This window comes from Dasypus novemcinctus, chromosome 1 (genome assembly GCF_030445035.2).
Source record: "Dasypus novemcinctus isolate mDasNov1 chromosome 1, mDasNov1.1.hap2, whole genome shotgun sequence".
NCBI lineage: Eukaryota > Metazoa > Chordata > Mammalia > Cingulata > Dasypodidae > Dasypus > Dasypus novemcinctus.
In genome coordinates, this window is record NC_080673.1 from 203,356,157 (window position 1) to 203,380,427 (window position 24,271).

Here is a 24,271-nt window from a genome sequence, read left to right on the forward strand (position 1 = left end):
TAATACACAGTAGAGTGTGGACTTAGTAAGGGGTACATGGTTTTTACCTGACTGGCAGAGGGGTCTGTGGAACAAAAATAAGGTTTAAGAATCCTTGTGTTAGAGGCATACAACAGCAGACTCGAAATGATAGTAGAAAGAATAAGTGATACAGAAGACAGAGTAGCTGAAATTGAAGAGAGAAAAGAATGGAAAAAATTGCGCAGGATCTCAGGGAGTTGAATTACAACATGAAATGCAATGAAATAAGTGTCATAAGAGTTCCAGAATGAGAAGAGAAGGGAAAGGCACAGAAAGAGTATTTGAGGAAATAATGGCTGAAATTTTCCCAACTCTTATGAAAGAAATAAACTTACTTGTCCAAAAATTGCTGCATACCCCAACCAGAATAAATCTGAATAGATCTACTCCAGGACACATACTACTCAGAATGTCAAACATAAAAGATAAATATAAAATTCTGAGAGCAGCAAGGGAGAAGCAAACTATCACATACAAGGGACACCCAGTCAGAAACCACAGAGGAGAGAGGACAGTGGTATGGAAAAATTAGGATACTGAAAGAGAAAAACTTGCAGCCGAGGATTCTTTATCCAGCAAAATTGTCCTTCAGATATATGAAGGTGAGTATAAAATATTCACAGACTAAAACAAAGGTTTGCAAAAAAGAATCCACCTTTGCAGGAAATATTAAAATATGCCTTAGAACCTGGAATAAAAAGAAGAAGAGAGAGGCTTGGAAGAAGTATAGAAGACAAGAATAGCAGAAAGAATAGCAGAAAGACAGATGGAAATAAGATATTACATATGAAAACAGAAGAACAACATGGTGGAAGTAAATAATGCATTTACAGTAATATCATTGAATATGAATGGATTAAACTCCCCAATCAAAAGATATACTCTGACAGAATGGATGAAAAAACATGAGCCATCCATATGCTGCTTACAGGAAACTCATCTTGGACACAGGGTTATAAACCAACTGAAAGTGAAAGGTTGGAAAAAGATACTCCATGCAAATAGTAGTCAAAAAAGAGCAGGGGTAGCTATACTGATATTGAACAAAACAGATGTTAAGAGCAAAAAAACTGATGAGATACAGAAGGCTGTTATATAGTAATAAAAGGAAAAATCCACCAGGAAGAAAAAACAGTCATAAATACCTCTGCATCTAACCTGGGTGCCCCAAAACACATGAAGCAAACTCTGGCAAAACTGAAGGGAGAGAGAGACGTCTCTGTAATAGTTGGAGTCTTCAAGATGCCGCTCACATCATTAGGTAGAACAACTAGACAGAAGATCATCAAGGAAACAGAGAACTTGAACAATATGATAAATGAGCTGGACCTGACAGACATATACAGAATTTTGCATCCTAAATCATTCTTCTTAAGTGCTCATGGATCTGTCTCCAGGATAGACCACATGTTGGGTCACAAGCAGGCCTCAAGAAATAAAAAATAGTTGAAGTTATACAAAGCACCTTCTCAGATCATAATGGAATAAAACTGGTACTCAATAATAGAAAAGGGAAGCAGATGTGGCTCAAGCAGTTGGGTACCTGCCTACTACACAGGAGGTCCTGGGTTCAGTTTCTGGTGCCTCCTAAAGAAGATGAGCAAGACAGTAAGCTGATGCAACAGGCTGGTACAGTGAGCTGATGCAACGAGATGCTACAACAAGGAGACACAATGAGGAAACACAATGAGAGACAGAAAAAGCAGGGAGTGGCTGTGGCTTAAGTGACTGGGTGCCTCCCTCCCACATGGGAGGTCCCGGGTTCAGTTTTCGGTGCCTCCTAAAGAAAAAAGAAGACGAGCACACACACAGAGTAGACAGCGAGTGCAAACAACAAGGGAAGGAGGAGAAATAAATACACTTAAAGAATAATAGTAATATACAGGAAATATGTAAATTCACAAATGGGATGCTGAACAACACACTCCTAAATAAGCAGTGGGTCAAAAAAGAAAATGTAAGTGAAATTAGTAAAATGTATTGAGGTGAATGAAAACGAGAACACAGCTTATCAAAACTTATAGGATACAGTGAAGGCAGTCCTGAGAGTAAAATTTATAGCCCTAAATAGCTATATTAAAAAAGAAGAAAGAGCTAAAATCAAAGATCTCAGTGAATTGGAGAAACTAGAAAAAGAACAGCAAACCACTCCCAAAGCAAGCAGAAGGAAAGAAATTTAATAAAGATTAGATCAGAAATAAATGAAATTGAGAACAAAAAAAAATAGAGAAAACCAACAAAACCAAAATCTGGTTCTTTGAGATCAATAAAACTGACAAACCCTTAGGTAGACTAACAAAGACAAAATAGAGGAGATGCAAATAAATAAAATCAGAAATGAAGGGGGTGGGTAGTTACGATTGACCCCACAGAGACAGAAAGGATAATAAGAGGATATTATGAGAGGGAAGCGGATTTGGCTGACAGATAGAGCATCCCCTACCACATGGGAGGTCCAGGGTTCAAACCCAGGGCCTCCTGACTTGTGTGATGAGCTGGTCCACGTGCAGTGCTGATGCATGCAAGGAGTGCTTAACCACGCAGGGGTGTCCCCTGTGTATGGGAGCCCCATGCACAAGGAGTGCACTCCATAAGGCGAGCCACCCCGCAGGAAAAAAGTGCAGCCTGCCGAGGGTGCCACACATGGAGAGCTGATGCAGCAAGATGACGCAACAAAAAGAGACACAGATTCCTGGTGTCGCTAATAAGGATACAAGTGGACACAGAGGAACACAGCGAATGGATACAGAGAGCAGACAATGGGGGGGGGGGGGCGGGGAAGGGGAGAGAAATTAAAATAATAAATCTTAAAAAAGATATTATGAGAAACTATATGTCAACAAACTAGAAACCTAGATGAAATGGAAAATGCACCGCTTACACATGCTACAAGAAATATAAGAACTTAAATTACATTAAAAAGGATTGAATCAATCATCAAAAATCTCCCAACGAAGAAAAGTCCAGGTCCAGATGGCTTCACAGGTGAATTCTGCTAAGCATTTCAAGAAGAATTAACACCAGTCCTGTTTAAACTCTTGCAGAAAATTGAAGAGGAGGGAAAATTACCCAAAACAGTTTATAAAGCCAATATCACCCTAATACCACAGCCAGATAAAGATACTGTAAGAAAAGAAAATTACAGACCAATCTCTCTAATGAACATAGATGCAAAAATTCTTAACAAAATATTTGCAATTAGAATCCAACAATATATTAAAAGACTTAATACCACAAACAAGTGGGATTTATTTCTGCTATGCAAGGGTGGTTCAACACAAGAAAAGCAATTAGCGTAATCCACAATATTAACAAATTGAAGAAAAGAAAACCACATAATCATCTCAATCGTAAAGAAAAGGCATTCAACAAAATCCAGCAACCTTTCTGGATAAAAACACTTAGGAAGATAGGATAGGAGGAAAGTTGCTCAGTAAAATTACGGGCATACATGATAAACCCATAGCCAACATCATACCCAGTGGGGAAAGGTTGAAATCTTTTCCTCTGTGATTGGGAACAGGAGAAGGATGTCCCCTGTCACTGTTGTTACTCAACATTGTGCTAGAAGTTCTAGTTAGAGCACTTAGAAAAGTAAAAAATAAAAGGCATCCAAATGGGAAAAGAGGAAGTAAAACTCACTATTTGCAGATGATATGATCTTGTATTTAGAAATGTTCACAACAAAGCTACTTGAGCTAATAAACAAGTTCAGCAAAGTGGCAGGATAACAAGATCAAGATGCAAAAATCAGTAATGTCTCTGTACACTAGTTTTGGATCATCAGAGGAAGAAATCGGGAAAAATTCCATTTACAATAGCAACAAAAACCTCAAATACCTGGGAATCAATTTAACCAAAGAAGTACAGGACCTATATGCAGAAGACTACAAAACACTGCTGAAAGACATCAGTGAAGATCTAACCTAGTGGAAAGGCACTCCATGTTCATGGATTGGAAGACCCAATATCATGAAGAAGTCAGTCCTACCCAAACTGATTTATAGATTCAATGCAATACCAATCAAAATTCCAACAGGATACTTTGCAGAAATAGAAAAGGCAATTATCAGATTCGTTTGGAAGGGAAAGTGCTTCTGAATAGCCAAAAGCATTCTAAAGAAGAAGAGCAATGTGGTTGGACTCTCACTGCCTCACCTTGAAACATATTACAAAGCTACAGTGGTCAAAACAGCATGGTGTTGGCATAAAGACAGACACATTGATCAGTGGAATAGAATTGAGAGTCCAGAAATAAACCCTCACCTCTACGTCCAACTGGTTTTCATAAAACCTACCAAAGCCATGCTAACGGAACAAAACAGTCTCTTCAACAAACAGTGCTGGGAGAACAGGAGATCCATGACCAAAAGAATGAAAGAGGACCCCTATCTCATTCTCTATACAAAAATCAACTCAAAATGGATCGAAGACCTAAATATAAAAGCCAGGGCCATAAAACTACTAGAGGAAAATGTAGGAAACATCTTAAAGACTTCGTAGTTGGTGGTAGTTTCTTGGACCTTCCACCCAAAGCACATGCAACAACAACAACAACAACAAAAGATACCTTCTCAAAATTAAACACTTTTGTACCTCACAGGACTTTGTCAAAGAGGTGAAAAGGCAGCCAACTCAATGGGAGAAAGTATTTGGAAATCACATACCTGATAAGGCGTTAATATTCATGATACATTGAAGAGATGCCACAGCTTAATAAAAAGACAAATGACCAGATTAAAAAATTGGTAAAAGACTTGAATAGATACTTGTCCAAAGAAGAAACACAATGGCAAAAAAAAACCAAAACAAAACCACACACACACATGAAAAATGTTTACCATCACTAGTGATTAGGGCAATGCAAATCAAAGCTACAATGAGATATCATTTCACACCTATTAGAATGGCCACTAGTAAAAAGATGGAGAGCTACAAGTGTTGGAGAGAACGTGGAGAGATAGGAACACTTATTCGCTGTTGGTGCAAATGTAGAATGGTACAGTGTGGAGGACTGTTTGACAGTTCGTAAAGAAGTTGAATGTAGGGAAGCGGATTTGGTCAACTAATAAGAGTGTCCTCCTACCACATGGGAGGTCCAAGGTTCCAACCCAGGGCCTCCTGACCCGTGTGGTGAGCTGGCTCACGTGCAGTGCTGATGTGCGCAAGGAGTGCCCTGCCATGTAGGGGTGTCTCCTGCATAGGGGAGCCCCATGTGCAAGGAGTGCACCCGTAAGGAGAGCCGCCCTGCACAAAAAAAGCGCAGCCTGCCCAGGAGTGGCACCGCATACACAGAGAGCTGATGCATCAAGGTGACACAACAAAAAGACACAGATTCCCAGTGCCGCTGACAAGAATACAAGCGGACACAGAAGAACACAGCGAATGGACACAGAGGAGACAATTGGGGGGGGGGGAGAGAAAAAAAAAACAAAAAAAAGTTGAATGTAGATGTGCCATGTGACCCAGCAATACCAGTACTAAGTATATACCCAGAAGAAATGAGAGCAATGACATGAAAGAACATCTGTGCACCAGTGTTCATAGTGGCATTATTCATGATCATCAAAAGGTGGAGACAACCCAGGTGTCCATCAACTGATGAATGGATAAACAAACTGTTGTATTCACACAATGGAATATTATGCAGCTGTAAGAAGAAATGAAGTGTAAAGCATATGACAACATGGAAGAACCTGGAGGACATTATGTTGAGTGGAGCAAGCCAGATACAAAAGGACAAATGCTGTATGATTTGCACTACTGTAAACTAAATACATTGTGTAATCTCATGGCGTTAATAACTTGAATATGGGTCCAGAAAATAGAATGTGGTCAGAGAATAATAAGCTAGAGTTAACTTGTACCAGAATTGATAAAAAGGATGTGGGTTAATCTTTAGAAATGAATAGAATATGTGAAAGCTCTACATAATGTTTATAAGTAGCAGTATTATTATAATTGTATGACTGTTTAAAGGGAAAGTCTAAGGTAATGTACAGTACCTTAGCTAAAAAATGTAACATGGGACTGTATAGCATAGTAAAACTGCAATTGAAATATTAATATGGGTGAAACTAATGTACGTTGATAGGAAAAAAACACATTATGCTGAATGACAGGAATCAGACACAGAGTACTACATATTGTATGAACCCTTTTATATAAAATATAAATATAAATCAGTTTATAAAGAGGAAATTGATTAGTGGTTATGTAGTGCTAGGCAAGGATAGAGGGATTGAGAGGTGACTGCTAAGGAATGTGGAAGAGTTTTTCTTTTTGGAGCTAATGAATTTTTTCTAAAACTTTTTGTGGTGATGAGTGCACAATATTGTGATTACACTGAAAGCCATTGATTATATACTTTGGATAGATTGTATGGTATATGAATATATCTCAATAAAACTGCTTAAAAACTGCAAGAATAGCTAGAAATAGCTATGTACAGCAGGGGAATCATTGATTGAGAGGTGAAGAATTTGCCTGATTTTTGTTTATTATTATTACTGAAATAATATAAATGCTCTAATGATTAAGGTGATGAATGCACAACTATGTGATTATATCGAATACTATTGATTGTACACTTTGGATGAATTTTACACTTTATTAATACGTATCAATGAAATTGAGTTATTTTTTAAAAAAGCAAACAAACAAAAAACTGTGCAAGAATAGCCAGAAATAGCAGCTTTGTATGGCAGGGGAATCATAGAGAGACTGAGAGGTAAAGAATTTTCTTGTTTGTCTGTTTTTATTATTATTGAAATAATGAAAATGCTCTAATAATTATTGAAGTGATAAGTGCACAACTATGTGATTATACCAAATACCATTGATTGTATACTTTGAGTGAATTATATGCTTTATTAATATGTGTCAATAAAACTGATTGGTTTAAAAAACTATCTTTGGGTTTCTCTTTATTAGTTATTAACTTATAAATTAATATGTACGTTTGCGATACCTGAGCTTTAATCAAATAATAAAAAGCACAGGCATATTCTCCTAAAAAATTCAATAGTCCTTGGGAAGACATGTTAAAATGCCCAGGTATGAATTGAAAGGACACTCCTCTTCCACCCCGCACTCCCATCACAGCTTTTGCCTCTTTCCAAGTTTTGGTCAATGCTTCTTAAGCTCTCTCCTAATGCCTCCAGCCAGAATCATCCTACCTTTACTTTTTTAAAAACAGCTTTATTGAGCAATTATATACCATAAAATTCACTCACTATAAGTGTTGAGTGGTTTTTAGTAAATTTGTTACACAACTATCCTCACAATCTAGTTTTAAAGTACTTTTGTCATCTGAAAAAGCCCCCTCATGCCTGTTTGCAGTATATCTCCAGTCCCACTCCCATCCCCTGCAAAAAACACCGATTTGCTTTCTGTCTCGAGATTTGCCTTTTAAAGAAATTTTCTATGAATGGAATCATGCAAATTGTCTTTTGTGCCTGGTGTCTTTCACCTAGCATAATGGCGCGTCACGTATCAGCACTTTGTTCCTTTTCGCTACTATTTCAGGCCCTTTTCTCTTCCCTGGCTGTTGGACGTTTGGATTGGTAGAGTTTGGGCTGTTGTGAACAGTGGTGCAGTGGACACTTGCAGGCAAGTCTTTCTGTGGATATGTTTTGTTTCTCTTGGGTAGACTCCTAGGAGTGGAACTGCTGGCTGTATGGTAATTGTATGTTCAGCCAGGTAGGAACTGCCAAACCTGATCCAGCGGTGGTGTTTGCATGCCTCTCAGCAGTGTTTAGAGCTCGTTTCTCACACCCCGACCACTGCTTGGCTTTGTCTGTCTTTGTGATGATAGCCAGGGGGCCATTCTAGGCTTCTGAGTGAAGAAGTTTCTGCTGTGAGTTGGTAATTTTGTGTTTCAGAAAACTGCCTGGGGTTTGGGGAGCAGGACAGGGTAGGGGCAGCCTGTAACTCTAGCCTAGGGGACTTGTGAGAGGTTCCTTCAGATTGCCTGTTGCTCTGATGTCGTTTGTTCAGCCCTCAGACACTGGATCCACCAGAAACAATTCTGACCCTTTGCAGACTTGATTTTTTTTCCCTTGGTAATCGAAGTATACTTTACAAATAGTGGACTGCTTTGATCTGAGATGTACCATTCGATTAGTTTTCTTTTTCTCACAATTTTTTTTATTAGAGAAGTGTGAGCTTACAAAACAATCATGCATATCATACAGGATTCCCATACACCATCCCACCATCAACACCTTACGTCATTGTGGAACATTAGTTACAAATGATGAGGGCACCATCGTAATAGTACTGCTAACTATAGTCCATAGCTTTCTTTTGGTGTATTTTTCCCACAAACCATCCCACTGTTAACACCACCTAATAGTATTGTGTATTTGTCACAGTTCATGAGAGAACCTTCTCCTGTTTGTACTGTTAACCACAGCCCATCATCTACCATGGGGTTCACTGTTACACCGTCCCATGCTTTGTACAGTCCAGCCAAAGTGCACACTCAGTGGCTCTCATTTTCGTCACAGCGTTGTGCTGTCATCAGCTCAGTTTTAGAATGTTTTCATTACTTCAAAAGAAAAAGCCCATACTCCTTAAATCTCCCCGTTGTTGACCCATATTTGATATAGTACCTTCTTTGCCGCTGCTGTAAAAATATTACAATATTACTGTAAACTACAGTTCTTAAGTTACATGAGTTGCATTTTCCCCATTTATCACCATATTCTTAACAGCTTGTAATAGAGGAACATTCTTGTATTTGTACTAGTAACCACAATCCTCACCCATCCTTGAAATCAGTTATACAATCCTTAGGTTATCCTTTTTCAACTGACCTTTACTTCCCGAGGCTACCCCTTTCAGCCACAATCACATTTATAAATCAGCCGTGTTGTACTCACTATAATGAATTACAGTCAACTCCCTTTCCACATATTTACAATCAACCTTATTAAAAATTCTTCATACATTCAGCATCAGCTCCCCCTTCTCAACCGCATTCTATCTCCTAGTGACCGATACTCTATAGTGTAACTGTTTACTTGTTTTCAGTGCATACTAGTGAGAGCATATCGTATTTGTCCTTTTGTGAACGGCTTGTTTCACTCCACATGCTGTCCTCGAGGTTCATCCATGCGGTCATATGCATTCCGACTTCATTTCTTCTTATAGCTGAATAGTATTCCACCGTAAGCATAAACCACATTTTGTTTATCCGTTCTTGGGTTGCCATCCAATTAGTTTTGATAACGTATATCATGAGTACATTTTCTCCCTCCAGAAAGTTTCTCATGCCCCTTCCCAGGCATTCCCCCACAGAAGCAACCACTCACCCGATTTCTGTCAGATAGTGTGTATTTTGACACTTTCAGTAAAAGAAACTTACTGTAGAAAACACGTGAAGCCCAGTAGAGCGAGGAGAATAAAAACTGCTGGAAAGAGATTACCAGCGTTAGTATTTTTCTGTAGTTTCTCCTGGTAATCTGTCTTTCTCAATCTTTTTATTTCACACACCAGGACTGGCGCGGGTCGCCGGGCGTTCTGCTCCCCGCTTCCCGGGTACCACGCGGGTCCCGCGGTCGGGCGTCACCCCGCGGCCGCCGGTCCCCAGGCCTCCGCGCTCGGGCTCGGCACGTCTCCCCGGCTGGGACCTGGAGGCTCGCGGCCTCAGTTTCCCCGTGACCCGGCGAGCGGCGCTCACGGCCACGCAAGGCCGCTGGGGGCGCGGAGGCGCGCTCCCCGGGGGGTCTGGGCGGCCGCTGCGGCCCGGGGAGGGGGCGTGCGCGATCCCGAGGTCTCGGCGCACGCGCGCTCCCGCGAGGAAGGCGCGGCGGCGCGCCCTGCCGCAGCCGCCCCCAGGCACCGCCCGCGCCGCGCCGGGGCCCCCAGGCCGGGGAGCGCGCGGTGGGCGAGCCCGGCCCGGCGGGCGGAAGTGGAGCGCGGATTGGGTGCGGCGCCCTGCGCCCGGGTGCGCGCCCCGCCCGCCGCGCGCCCCCGCGGGTCCCCGCTGCGGGTCCGCCGCGCGCCCGAGGAGGCCAGCTGCTGCGCCCGGGCATGGGGCCGCCGGCCGCGCGCCGCTGAGGCCCCGTTCATGGTGAGTCGGGGCGCGGGGCTGCGTGCGTGGGGGCCGAGGTGCGGGTGTGCGCGCGGCCCCCGCGGCGGCCGCGGCCTGCGTAAGCGTGCCGACCTACCCGGGCCATCCGGGCTCGGCCCCGGCCTTCTTTTCTGTGTTTCGGCAAGATTTCCCTCCAGGGCTCCGAGGGCCCCGGTTCGTGTTGCCCCAAATGCGAGCGCTGGCCGTGTTGGTGACCGAAGCCCGTGTCGGGTTCACGGCCGCCCCGGCCCGAGCCCCTCCTCGAGGCAGGCGGCCTTGCTGTGGGCCCCGGGAGCCTTTGTGTGGGGCCGAGCCGGCAGCCTGTTCGCTTGAGGTCCGAGTGGGTGGTCAGATTGCAGCGCAGCCAGGCGCCCCCGAACGCACAGCTCAGCTTTCATATCCTCCACCACCGGGGACCCACGAACTTCTCTGTGCAGGGCGCCTGGCTAAGGAATTTGACGTGGAGAACGCCATCCGGGAAGACAGTGGGACTGCTTAGTGGGAGGAAAAGGCGAAGAACGGGATGTGAAGGGCCCTCGGAGATCTCAGGGGCCTTGCTCAGGTGGGGTCAGGCCTCAGGGGTCCCCAGGATTGGTTTTTGGAATGGGAAGCATTTGTAAGGGCCTTACAGCCCACTCTTCCCCGTGGAAAATTGCAAAAGAACAGATTCTGGATTCTCCAGCAATGCCCCTTATTGCTTCTTACCCATGGCCAAGGATTAAACCTGCTGCAGCATTAGGGGCCCTTCAGCCTGTTTAGTCTTCACCCCACTCCTCTGAAGTGGCCCTCTGAGAGTGAAGGATTTTGAAAAATAATGCTATGACATCACACAGGTACCCTTGCCCCTGGTTGGTAAGGCTGATAATCCCTCATGCTCTAGCACCTTTTGTGGCAAGGTGTCTCACGTGCACCTCTTCTCACTGCATCTTCACCTGTAACAGAAGGAAACAGGCCTGGAAGGATGGAGGAAAGCCGTCAAGTCCTGCTGTTGCTGCTGCTACCTGGGGAGGTGATGGATTAGCGTGGCCGCACCTGGGCCACTCTTCTGACCCTGGCGCGCGTTCCAGTTGCTCTGGCGCGCTGACCGTTTGCACGGGTGCATCCCCTTCCAGCAGTACCTCCTAAGCCCTCCACGGGTATTCTAAGTCACCAGTCCTGGCACTGTGTACAGATGAGTGAAGAGACTTCAGCACTGCTGCTGGTTTTTATTCATGACCCTTTCTCCAGCTTGCTTAAACAGGTTTCCAGGAAGCCGGGAGGCATCTGCTGGCCGAATTGCTGTTGTAGCTGGCCATCTCTTTTAACTGTCTTCCAGTTCTGTCAGTGGCATTGGCTACCCTTCTCTCGTCCTACCAGGAATACTTTCATCGTTTGGGGAGCGAGATCTTCTTTCTCCTCCTTGAAGCCGACGTTGTTGAGACAGCTTTTATTATTGCTATTTTTTCTTTCTTAACTGGCAAACCACGAGCTTAATTGAAGAGTCTAAGGCCCTTAGCACCACACAGCTCACTCGCACCCAGTGGACGCTGCCGTAGGAGGGCTCCTGGGCCGCTACCCAGCGCCCGCCCAGTTCTCCCTCTCTTTCTTGGGCCTCCTCCCCCCAGCTCCAGGTAGCTTGTTCTTTGAGACCCTCAATCTAGAGCAGAACAACTTTGAGTCAGCATCATGCTCTCACTCCCCACTGAAAGTGCTCAGGCCAACCTGCGAAGACGCCCGCGGCGTGCAACTCTCGGCCAGGGCGCGCACTGGCAGAAAGCCTCTCCCTTGCCGCCTCCTTTGGATCTCACCAGCCTCTGCTGCTCCAATGGCACCCTCTCCAGGAACCCCCCTTTGCTTGCTCCCAGCCGAGGCGTGCCGGGCCCCGTGCTCCCCCTGCATGTCTGCTCCTCGAGGCGGTCGTCGTCTCTGCCCTGTCTTGAGGCTGCGGCTGCCTGTGTCCTGCTGCCCCGGCTCCAGGGAGCCCTCCAGGGCCAGGGGCCGAGCGTCTTACCTGGTGCTCAGCGTGGCTGCTCCCAGGTCCCCTCTCTCCTAGGTGCTCCCTTCCCTCTGCCTCCTGCCAGCTAAGGCACTTTTGTTCATAGTTTCCGAGTGGAGCTGGGCCCTGCTCAGCTACCCTGTTTCTCACTCTCTTTTTTCCCCTGAACCTTTGCTGGGTCAGTGGACCACAGCTTAGCCCCTGCAAGGTGTGGCATGTTTTGTTTGCTGCTGCCTCATGGTCTTGTCTTCCCCAGAGTGAAACTGTAAATTCCTCAGGGCAGGAACTTTGGCCAGCTGTGCTCCTAAAATTATGGCTTGTAAATTTTTTTGCCCACGACCTCCAGTTAGACAGTTTACTCAGGGACGCAGAGTGAACATATGCAACTAGTATAAAACTAAAACCAACTGCCCTCACTGAGTGCACGCTGGTATTTTTTGTTTCATTGTAGGAAAATGTTGGCCCGCCCAGCTGAACTGCCCTGCCCTAGTGCTCTGAAGAGCCCCACTCTCAGTTCCCTTTAGGGTTGCACAAGGCCGTGGACTCGGGAGCTGTGGCTTGCAGGGGCGCCTCATTTTACTGAGTAACCTACAGAGCTTTTGTGTTTTTTTCTGCTTTGCACTTTTAAAAGTTAAAGTTAATAGATCACAAAGAACGTTACATTAGAAAACATGAGAGGTTCCCATATAACCCACTCCCCACCCCCCACCCCCATCATTTTTGTAAATTGTATTTTTTTAAAGATATAGACATCACAAAAGACTGCAGAGCTTTGGAAGGGCACAGCCGAGAACAGCTTTGTTCCCGCGTGTGGACCAAGGGCCTTCAAAACTTGGTCCAGTGGAGAGAAGGAACTGGAGTGAAAGTGGGAGTGAGGCAGGGGCTGCACTCACACTTGCCAGGCGCAGCCCTTTACTGGTGGCCATTTGCATGTATTACCTCATTCCAGCATCCCCTTAGTCTTCACAGTTTCTACTGTTTTATAGCTGAGGACACTGAGGCTGATAGCGAAGCAAGGTGACTTGCCCAAGGTCAAAGCCAGGTCTTAGAAAGCAAGTCCTTTTGACCAGAGCCTTAGCTCCCTCCATGCTGACTCTAACATTGACAATTCACTGCCCGGTGCCTCCTGTTTCTCCAGGGCCTTTTTTGTTCTCTTTCCCCACGGGGGATCCTTAGAGGGAACAGGCCTTTTCTGTTTCTAAAGTTGGTTTATCTGGGCTGGAAGGTGGACTTAGGGTTGATATCTCTCTCTACATCTGGAGCAGGACCTGTAACACGTTTCATAGCCACTCGTGCTCCTAAATGCTGTTGAGGGGCCATGAGCTTGAAAAGGCTGCCCCTCGAGTCCAGGTAGGGGCGGGCAGGGCCTTCGCTCTTCTTTAAATCGTGCCGTCGTCTCTGATGAAAACGTAGTCACTTACTGCGTGCTCTTGGGTCAGCGTTACAGGCTTCTGTCCTGGTCATCAGCTTTGTTCAGACTGAGTACGAGTCATTGGATCACTTCCAGTTGACTTCTGCGAGAGCCTCGCATGAGTTGTACAGAGGCGGCCTGCGGCTGAATGGGCCTTTGGACCCCAGCGCCAGCACTGGCCAGCGGGCGAGTCGTGGTCGACTCTGCCCTCCCAGCTCCCACCTGTGCTGTGGGGGTGGTGGCAGCTCCAGCCTCGGGCTAGTGTGACGGTGAATGCAGTGACATCTGCTCCCTTAGTGCCCGCTGCTGCTCGTGGCCATCAGGAGCAGTGAGGAGCCCTGATGGAAAAGATGTGACTTTTTTATCACGAATGGAGGCATTTGTTCTTTCGCTGTTCCTGGCATATCTGTGCCCTTTGCTTGGCTCGAGAGCGTTTCTGCTGCCACACACAGCAGTTTCAGGCTTGAGACAAGAAAGGGAAGGCCTAGGCCCACAGTGGCTGCCCTTCTGCTCCCTTCCTCCTGGGACATGCCGCCTCACAATCCCCCAACCCCGTAGGCACCCCTCTCTGGTGGTCCTGCTTCAGATTTTGCAGATGTGGAAATAAGGCTTGGGGATTGGAAGTATGTTGCCCAAAGTCACAGTCGGTGGTGGGTGGACTTGAATTAGTTCCCACACCTGGCTTCAGAGGCCCCATTCAACCCCTGTAAGTCTCGGCCTTTTTCCTTTAAGGCGTCTTAGGACACCGGTTTATTTTAGTGTTTTCAGAGACGGGATGTGGACAGGCTGAGTGGAAAGAGTTCTGTGTGCTTTGGGGCAAGGCACTTGAGCTACCCCATCTGAAACGTGGGGTGACACCTGCCATACAGGTTGATACGGAGCTTAAGGGAGACTGTGTGTGACACACAAAAGTGAGGAAGAATGGACATCCAAATGCTGGGGCATCTAACTTGGGAGTCCAGCATCTTTGGCCTTGGCACATAAGCACCTTACTAGGCAGGCGTTAGTAATTCTTTTCCACAATGAAGTGTGCCTCAGTCTCTTTCTCATCACCAGCTTTTGGTAGATTTCCTGTGAATTGCAAGAGTTTGACACCCAGGCGCTAGACTTGAAGCGTCCTGTGGCTGGCACCACGTCCAGTAGCGGGATTCAGTGAAGGCGCTTGACTGAGGTGACGAGGGAGTCGGCGCTCTTTCTTTTTGGTCAGTGGGGATAATTGATTGTTCGAATGGAGCCGCTCTAAGCCAGAGCTAGCAGTGTAGGGCCCCGACCCTGTGCATCTGGCATGTAGACACTGCCCACCCGGTGTGCTCCCTTCTCATGGCTCGAATCACTTGTTCTTTCCGCTTTTTAGAAGCCTGTGGACTTTTCCAGCTGAGAAAATAATTGCTTGCCAAATGACTTTACCAGCAACACCTCTTTTGGCAGTGAGTGCCAGTAAAATTCATTAGCAATTAATCGCTTACACCTCACGATACTGCTGTTGTTGTCTGAAATGGTTTATTTTTTTTTTAAGATTTATTTAATTCTCTCTCCCCCCATTGTCTGCTCTCTGTGTCCATTTGCTGTGTGTTCTTCTGTGTCCACTTGCATTCTTTTTTTTTTAAAGATTTTTTTATCTATTTCTTTCCCTGCCCCCTCCCCAGTTGTCTGCTCTCTGTGTCTACTTGCTGTGCTCTTCCATGACCACTTCTATCCTTATCAGCAGCACCAGGAATCTGTGTTTCTCTTTGTTGCGTCATTCTGTTGTGTCAGCTCTCCGTGTGTGTGGACCACTCCTGGGCAGGCTGCACCTCTTTCGCATTGGACATCTCTCCTTATGGGGCACACTCCTTGCGCATGGGGCTCCCCCACACGGGGGACACCCCTGTGTGGCAATGCACTCCCTGTGCGCACATCAGCACTGCACATGGGCCAGCTCCACACCGGTCAAGGAGGCCCGGGGTTTGAACCATGGACCTCCCATGTGGTAGGCAGACGCCCCATCCATTGGGCCAAGTTCACGTCCCCGCTTGCATTCTTATCATGCGGTACCGGGAAACTATGTTGCTTTTTTGTTGTTGTTGCGTCATCTTGCTGCATCAGCTCTTTGTGTGTGTAGCGCCACTCCTGGGTGGGCTGTGGGTTTTTTTCGCAGGGCGCACTCCTTGTGCGTGGGGCACCCCTATGTAGGGGACACCCCTGCATTGCACGGCACTCCTTGCGCAAGGCAGCACTGTGCGTGGGCCAGCTCACCACACGGGTCAGGAGGCCCTGGGTATTGAGCCCTGGACCCTCCATATCATAGGCGGACACTCTATCAGCTGAGCCACAGCCGCTTCCCTGGAATTGTTTAAACCTGAGGTGAACGCCCCGTGGGTTTGTCTTATTTTCCCACTTGATTATCTCCCCTTAGAGGGCTCCTGGGAGCCTAGTCCATCCGAGGCAACTCGCGCGGTGCTTCGGCGGCTGGACCCTGGCACCGGCTGCTGCTTGGCTCTCCAGGGCACTTCTGGTTGGGCATTTGGAATATGGGTCGTCAGGTGTGGCTGAGCCATTAGCTTTTGTGTTTGCAATCCATGGGACAGATCAATGGCCCGTGGTAAGAGGCTGCTCTTAGATTTCCGGGGCATGACAACAAGGTTTGTAGTGGAATTTCCGTTTTGATGTTTTTGCCTTTGGAAAATGAAACCATTTTATCTTCATGCAGAGGATTTTTAATCCCTTTCTTGCTTCAGGAGAGAGTTGGAGGGCTAACAAAACTATGTAAAATACCATGGCATAAAAAGAAGTGGATTAGAAATTTAGGGTGGGAGTGTGTATATGAGATGAAGCAGGGGCCCTCACTCTGCCTCTGAGCTTCCCAGTGGCCAGTATGATCATCAGTTAACATTTATAGTGTCCAGAAGACAGAAAACCTCTTATCCAGGAGAAGCCTGGGAGACCTGAGGCAATTTGTGGGCCCTCAAAAGGGGCTGCTGTGAAGACAAGACCCTTGGTGGCTCCCCTCCAACGAGGAAAGCACATTCCTCATTTCACAGTGGGGCCCTGAGCACCAGCACCCCTTCAGTTGACGGTTTTTCCTTCTGAATAGCGGGAAATATTTTCAGCGCGTTAAGCACTGAAACGAGCTTAAAGGACTTTCTTTTTTTTTTTTTTTTTTTTTTTTTTTTTAAAGATTTTATTTATTTATTTAATTTCCCCCCCTCCCCTGGTTGTCTGTTCTTGGTGTCTATTTGCTGCATCTTGTTTCTTTGTCCGCTTCTGTTGTCGTCAGCGGCACGGGAAGTGTGGGCGGCGCCATTCCTCGGCAGGCTGCTCTTTCTTTTCACGCTGGGCGGCTCTCCTTACGGGCGCACTCCTTGTGCGTGGGGCTCCCCCACGCGGGGGACACCCTTGCGTGGCACGGCACTCCTTGCGCGCATCAGCGCTGCGCATGGCCAGCTCCACACGGGTCAAGGAGGCCCTGGGTTTGAACAGCGGACCTCCCATGTGGTAGACGGACGCCCTAACCACTGGGCCAAAGTCCGTTTCCCAAGGACTTTCATTTAAAAAGAAAAACTTTCTTGCTTTAAGATGGACTAATTAATATCAGGACCAGCCAGGCCCCGAGTCACACCTGGTTTCTTTGTTCTAGGAATGTGAAGACAAGGCTGGACGACCTAACAAGCCGCCCTCTCCCAAGCAGAACGTGAGGAAGAATCTTGATTTTGAGCCACTTTCCACCACTGCACTCATCCTAGAAGACAGACCCGCGTGAGTCGAGCAGACTCCGTAAAGAATGTGTGCTTGAGTAGATGATCAGAATTTGCCAGTCACCTTTTCAGTAGGCGAGAACTAGGGCTACAAGAGGGAGGGAAGGGCGCACCCTCATCACTTTCTGAAAATGCCAAGTTCCCCTTTAATGTGTGCTGTGTAATGATAGTAAATAATGACTCGTGGAAAATTACCCTTTAGCGTCACGTTCTGACCAGCAGTTTCCATCCAGATGATTTTTCTTTTTAATTTAGTATTTAAAAAGTTTTAAATAGCTATTATACATTCTAGTTTGGTTTATAACTGCAAGAAACACTGGAAAGTGCCCTCTAGAGTGAGCTTTTTGGAGGAGCCAGGATTGCAGATTCCTGGACTAGCCTTCTGGGTTCTTTGGGATCGGTGGTAAACTCTGATGGTGGTCAAGTCATTGCCTCTCTCTGGACCTCTGGTTTCCAGCTATGTGTAGAGATCGGTTTAGATAACTGGTTGATCTCATTTTCAGCCCTCAGGGAGTACAAGGGATTACCAGCCAGCCAGGGAAGTTTTTTTTTTTGTTTTTTTTTTTTAAATATAACTCTGGGTAATGGATGAGAAACACAGAGTAAGTTTTAGTTTAAAAAAAAAAAGTGTGCAACTTCAGATCTGTTTAAAAAGGTAAAGCACAGGCTCGACTTCAGATTTGTTGGGGTTTGCTGGTACTTTATGTAGTGGCCCCCAGCTCGTGCCCCTTGTGCTTCAGGCTTGATTTCAGTATTTACAATATGAAACCCTGTTTGTTTCCTAACAAGCAATCTCCCAGCGAAACCAGCGGAAGAGGCCCAGAAACACAGGCAGCAGTATGAGGAGATGGTGGTGCAGGCCAAGAGACGAGGTAACGGAATTGCTGTGTGCTTGGCTGTGTAAGGGAGCAGAAGATGGTATTTCTTTCCGGATATGTTGTTTTTCCCCCGTTGGTGCCTTAGACTCCTAGGACTTTAATATTTTGAAATTTGTACTTTTCCATCAAAATGTATGTTTCTACTACCCTTACGGGAAGCTGTGGCTGGATTTGATAAAATCCCTTGCCGCACCTAAGAACCCCTACGATCCTAGGGTGTTTACGAAGTGTCAGTAAACCAAAATGCATGGTATTTCTCAGAGTTACCTTTTAGATGTTAAGAGTCGTGCTTACCCTGCCAGAAGTCAGAATTGAGGTTACCTTGGGAAGGGGAAGGAGCGTGGGGTGGGTGTGAGGGTGTCCTGCCAAGGTTCTGGTCTTTGGGGTGGTAGCTCCATGGGTTTGTCTGCTCTGTGAGAGTTGAGTCGTGCACTTTATAATTATGCTTTTTTTCTGTCTGCGTGTCATACTAAAAAGCTTACTAAGAAAAGGATAATGCCTAAGCCTTCTGTAGTCCATGAGGTCTGAACTGAGCCTCGTCGATTTTGACTCTGACTCCTCCAGTGCTGTGCCCTTTGCCTGGAGTTTTTGCACTGTGACTTTTTGAGAAAAATCACCATATTTGAAAGTGGTGGCTGTAAGTTAATAACGTTCTCTTTTTCTTCTCATTGTGATTTCTAGAGCTCAAAGAAGCCCAGCGGAGGAAAAAGCAGCTGGAGGAAAGATGCAGATTAGAAGAAAGCATTGGGAATGCTGTCCTTATTTGGAACAATGAGATTTTACCTAACTGGGAAACGATGTAAGAGGACATAATGGACACGCTGGGCTGGAAATCCTTTCCTTCTAGAATCTAGAGGCAGCAGCTCTATTATTTTTTTTTTTTCTTTATTAGAGAAGTGGGTTTACAGAACAATCACGCATAACGTGCAGGGTTCCCATATATCACCTTATTATTTATACCTTGCAAGCGGCAGCTCTGTTAATTATAGCTCTTATCAAAGCCTTGGCTGGAATTACATGATACACTTAAGTTGAATACAGACTTACTTCCCTTGGCCTTGTTCAGCCCTTGTTCCTTGCCTGGATGCCGCAGTAGCCCCTCCCCACCGTGCCCTCAGTTCATCTTCTACTCAGCAGCCAGAGGCATCTTTGTAAAGCACAAGCCTGTGTTACTTCCCTACTTAAAGTTTCAGTAACTACCTATGACTCTCAGTATAAAATTTGAATTCCTTGGCTTAGCCGACAGGACCCTTTGTGAGGTGGCCTGTCCCTTCCTTTCCTCTGTAGCCTCACCTTTCATGTCCCTTCACTTGGGCGGACTGCTGTCATTCGGGAGCCACCAGTAGTGTTGGCGCTTTCATGCCTCCAGGCCTTCGCACGTTCCGCTCTGCCTGCGTTGAGTAGCTTGCCCTGTGACTCCTCCTCCAACTAACCCGTTCCTTCCGTAAAACTCAGTCTTCCTCAGGGAAGACTTTCCTGCCTCTCCCTGTCTCAGGGTCCCTGTAGAAGACTCCCTTGGCGACACTGCAGTTTGCTTTCAGCATCCTCTCCTGGAAGGTGGGGTCTGGGTCTCTTTGAGGACATCCTCCCAGTGTCCAGTACAGAGTATGCACCTGTCAGAGTCTGGCAGCTACTGTCATCGGAGGGACAGCTGTAGATCTTGTTTTTCTTCCTGTGTGTTCAGAATGGGGTAGGCTGGTGTGTGGACAGCAGTCCAGGGCCGTGCACAGTGGCTGGTGGCTCCTTTTGGGCCTGTCCCCATCACCAGGAGCTGCATGGGGGCAGGTGGGAGATCTGTAGGGAGCTTGGATGCCAATCTCCCTTCTTCTTTCATTCCTTTGAACCTGAACATCTGGATGTTGGGACTCATCTGACACTGAGTGTCACTTATTCCATTACAGGGGATGAGGATCTTCACTAGGAAAATAAGCTATCCACAGAGCCTGCTTTTTAGGCTGTGTCTCTAGTAGGCTGGGGGCAGTCAAGGAACATTCTTCTCTTACTGGCGTCCAGGAAGAGAAGTTGAGCTCCCCAGAAGCCCTGGGCCTGTCCCTGGGCGGTTCACACTGCCCTGCATTGCTGTGACCCCAATGGGTGCATGCCTGCAGTGGCTGCCTTTAGCCAGCTCCTCCTCGGAGCCAGACACTGCCCCAGGGGCTTCTGCACGTGATCCTGCCTAATCCTCACGACAGCCCTTGGTGGTACATTCCATCCTCTTGATTTGGGAGAGGATGATAGAGATTCAGAGAGGATAAGTAATTTGCTCCACGTTACACAGGTGAGGGACGGAATTGGGAAGCAGACCCAGTCTCAGTGCCTTGACATAGCCCGTGGGCCCCTGGTGTACCCCCAGTGTACCCCCAGTGTTCCATACTGCCTTCAGAAGCACCATGGGCATCTTTGGCTTCAGCACTTTCACATTTGTGCCAGTCTTTTGCCAGTGGTAATCAATGTGACCAACAGACCTGAACAATTCTGTGCCGTCCAGAATGTTCTGAGCCAGCAGGCTCTCCTCTGCCATTACTTTGACAGCTCATCCCCGAGAAAAGCCCTCCGAGCATTGCTGTGCACTTGGCCTGCGTGCTGTAGCGTGGTGCCTGGCTGCCCAGGTCTCGGGGCTTGCTTCTCGGGGCCCTTGGGTCTAGCCTTCACCTCCAGCTCTGCAGCGTGGCCTCTCAGCACTCTCCATGCATACCGAACTGCTGGCAATTCCCTCGATAAGCTGGTGATTTCTTGTTTCTGTGGTTTCTACTCAGAAAGGGCTTTCCCTCCTTTCCCTGCTTAGACTGCTACAGGCATTCAGCTTCTGGCTCTGGGAAGGTGCCCAGAGCACCTCTCGTGGAAGGAAATCACATTGCCCGGACCCTATAGAATACTGGACCGGGAGCTTCCTGAGAGCAGGGACTGTGACTTACACAGTCCTGTGTTCCCAACTTCTGGTGCTTCAGGCTCAGCACCCGAGTTGTTAGATGTTTCTCCACTGAAAACAAACTAATCAACCCACACTTTCATTTTTGTCCAGGTGGTCTTCTAGAAAAGTTCGAGATTTGTGGTGGCAGGGTATCCCTCCAAGCGTGAGAGGCAAAGTCTGGAGCTTGGCCATCGGCAACGAGCTGAACATCACCCACGGTGAGTGTGAGTGGCTGGCCCGGTCCCGGCCTCGGGTGCTTCCTCCTGGGCCCCTGGGCTTCTGGCCCGTTCACCCCATTGGGAGAACAGCAACCATTGCCTAAAGCTGGCCCTCGAGAGGCCACCGGGTGACCGTGTCCGCGAGGAGGGCGAGGTGCCAGGAGGCCTGGGGTCAGTCCTCGGTGCTTCCATGGGCCGCTAATGCGGAGCCAGTCCTGCCCTCTTCCTGTTGCCTGTCGTCCTCCCTGGATGGATGGGGGTAGCGGTTACGCTCTCAGAGCGTCGGGGTTGACTGCGTTGGGATCACTTACAAAGTCCTGGAGAGCAAGCCTCGGCTGACCTGCCAAGTGAATGGAAAACGGAGGGGTGGCAAGTGGTTCTTTCTATGGAGCTATCCTATTTGCTGTACCTGTTGGTTTTTTCTGGAATTTCTCTCTAGGCCTATATTTACGTGTTAGTTAAGTACCTGGAGCAGACAACAGGCTGTGCTAGGACCAGGGCTCTAACGTCTTAAAATCAGGGTGGGGAGGTGAGATGCCCTCTCACCTTTCTCACAGCCCTTTCATGTGCTCTTTCCCCCCTTGTTCAGCTTGCATGTGTGTCTCCTGCCCCAGATGGAAGTCACTGGATTCACTTCCTACCGGGGCCAGGCATTCTGCAGGACTCTGTGCACCACCTGAGGTTGCTGTAAGGCGTCTGCAGACTTCAGACCAAGGGCTTAATAAATGGCAGTCGTTAACTCTATTTCCTTCTCTGTCTGCAGTCCATGCTGCAGGAGGGCAGGGATCCTTCCTGTTCATCTTTATGTTAGTGCCCAGTAAACGCTGCGATGGAATTGGGCGTATTTGTGTTTGAAACTGGCTGGCTTCTGTCTCCCCTGTGTAGCTGGGGTTTCCATTTTATCTTCATGGCCTACCTTGTCCTGTAACTGAGCTCGTTCCCGGCAGTGCTCTGGAGCCCACGGTGCCTGCTCTTGGTCTCTGTGCACAGGGAGGTCCTGAAGCAGCAGCCTCTGACTAAAGCCATACCTGCCAAAAAATTTTTTAACACGTTTATGTGATAGGATGTTTTTACCCTTTAACTTGGAGAAGGCTTTTTTTAAAAATTGTTGTTGTCGTCGTTTTTAAGCATCTTCAGATGTAGAAGCTTGAAGAAATTGTTGAACATTTATTTTAGTTCCTGTTCTTGAAAATTCTAAACTCTACCAATAGCCTGTCTGAGCAAATTCAGTGTGTGTCCATGTGTGTTGAATTTTTGGTTCTTGCTGATGCCTGGGTTGATTTTTATTTAGATTACAGTCTACCAAATCTTCCATGGATCATATCATAGTGGTTTGGGCTAAATAGCTATATTTACTCAGTTACTGTCCTGAAAGTTTTGTTTTAACCTTGGTTTTGGCTTGCCCTGTGCTCGTTTCTTGCTCCTGTGGTCAGCTGCCCGACATCTGGTGCCCCCAGGAAAGTCTGGACTCAGGGTCAGGGGCCTCACCTGCTGGGTTCTCCGCACGCTCTTGGCACATGGCAGGTCCTCAAGAGGTATTTGTTGGATGAGTGAGCGCCACCTTCCTGGAGCCGCTTAACCTCCGTGTCCCTGCTATTCAGGCAGTGCAGGAGCATAAAAGCTTGGCTTCCAGCCGCTGAGCGCCGGGCATGTGCTGGGATCTTTACTTACAGTGTCTGCTCTGTGCTTGTGCCGCCCCTGTGGAGGCAGATGTGGTTACCCCACTTTCCTACTGAGAAGGGTCAGCCTCCAGGAAAGGGTCAGGGCTGTGCCCCAGGCCTCAGATGCCCCGGAGCCAGGATTCTCACTCTGGCTGATTCTGAAACCCGTGTTCTGACGTGGAAAAGTCAACCTAATAGTCCTAGTAAAACTTCACTCTTAGGGAAGTCAGACTTGTGCTTTGAATTTGGGCCTGGAGGTCTTAAAAGAAGTTGCATCTGCTGTTCTAATCTCAACGCCCCGTCCCCCAAACACCACTAAAGCCCTGGGCAGACTTTTAAAGCCTCTTACACTGTGCCCCGTTTTACTCTGAGACCACCAGCATCTGTGCTTTACTTGTCCAGTACCTCTTTTGGGAAGGCATGCCCTGACGACCTTGGTCCACAGAGATCTCCCCTGTCTCCCGCTGACATTACAAAAGCTAAGTCCCCATCCTGGGGACAGCCAGCCAGCAGAGGGTCCACCAGACCCTCTAGCTGCCAGTGAGAACATCTCCAGATTTGTCCGCTGGGAATTGAAGTTAATGTGCTGCCTTCTTGGGGAGGGGATGTAGCTCAAGTGGCTGAGCTCCTGCTTCCCATGTATGAGGTCCTGGGTTTGATCCCTGGTACCTCCCTAAAAAAGAAAAAAGAAAAAGATATTGCCTTCTGGATGATAATATTTCATATTCACAGTATTTCATAGCTGTGCCCTTTCCTGCATGGCGGACTAGCACAGATTATAAATTACATCCTTTACAAGTATAAGAACAGGTCATTAATCAAGATTTTACTTGTTAGATTACAACAGTATGACTAAACTTTTGTTTGTATTTCAAATAAAATAGTACGCACTGTCCTGAAAGCTGATGTGCTCTGCCTTATTTCCCAAAAGTAATGAGAGGAAAAAATAAAGCAATACAAATTCTAAGGTAGCTGCAGTTACAGCTGTGGTGGGTGTTATGACCCGGGCATCTGATAGCTGGGCAGAGCAGAGCTGCAGGAAACATGAGGGGTTAGGGTGGTCAGGTGGGCAGAGGTGCTAGGAAGGCTTTGGGGGTGCCCTCTGCCTGTTTGTTCTTTAGAGAAGAGTGTCGTGGAGATCTGTGTCTAATAAAATTTGTGAACATGAGTTAGGTCACAGTTACCAAACTACTCGAGAAAAATTATTGGAAAAAAAATAAGTTCTAGCTATGGAGGATGTCTTGCTATTTCTCTGCCAGCAAGAATTGCTGTTTTGTGAAACCTCTGCCCATTCCGGCATCTGCTCGCCCTCTACCCCACTTCCCGGCAGCAAGGTCAGGCAGCCAGGACATGCAGGTAGCGGTTCCGTCTTGGCTTGCTTTGG

The 24,271-nt window shown here is 47.1% G+C and overlaps 1 protein-coding gene across 4 annotated transcripts in view; it reads left to right on the plus strand.

Annotated features, from left to right (window-relative positions):
- The window catches only part of TBC1D14 (TBC1 domain family member 14), a 112,150-nt gene that overhangs the window by 59,200 nt on the left and 28,679 nt on the right, over window positions 1-24,271 (plus strand). For all 4 annotated transcript variants that reach the window (XM_058301293.1, XM_058301288.2, XM_058301283.1 and 1 more), the window contains 4 exons: window positions 17,102-17,220; window positions 18,009-18,091; window positions 18,779-18,896; window positions 21,120-21,226. In XM_058301293.1, the coding sequence (XP_058157276.1) occupies window positions 17,102-17,220; window positions 18,009-18,091; window positions 18,779-18,896; window positions 21,120-21,226 (427 nt within the window). The remainder of the gene's footprint in view (window positions 1-17,101; window positions 17,221-18,008; window positions 18,092-18,778; window positions 18,897-21,119; window positions 21,227-24,271) is intronic.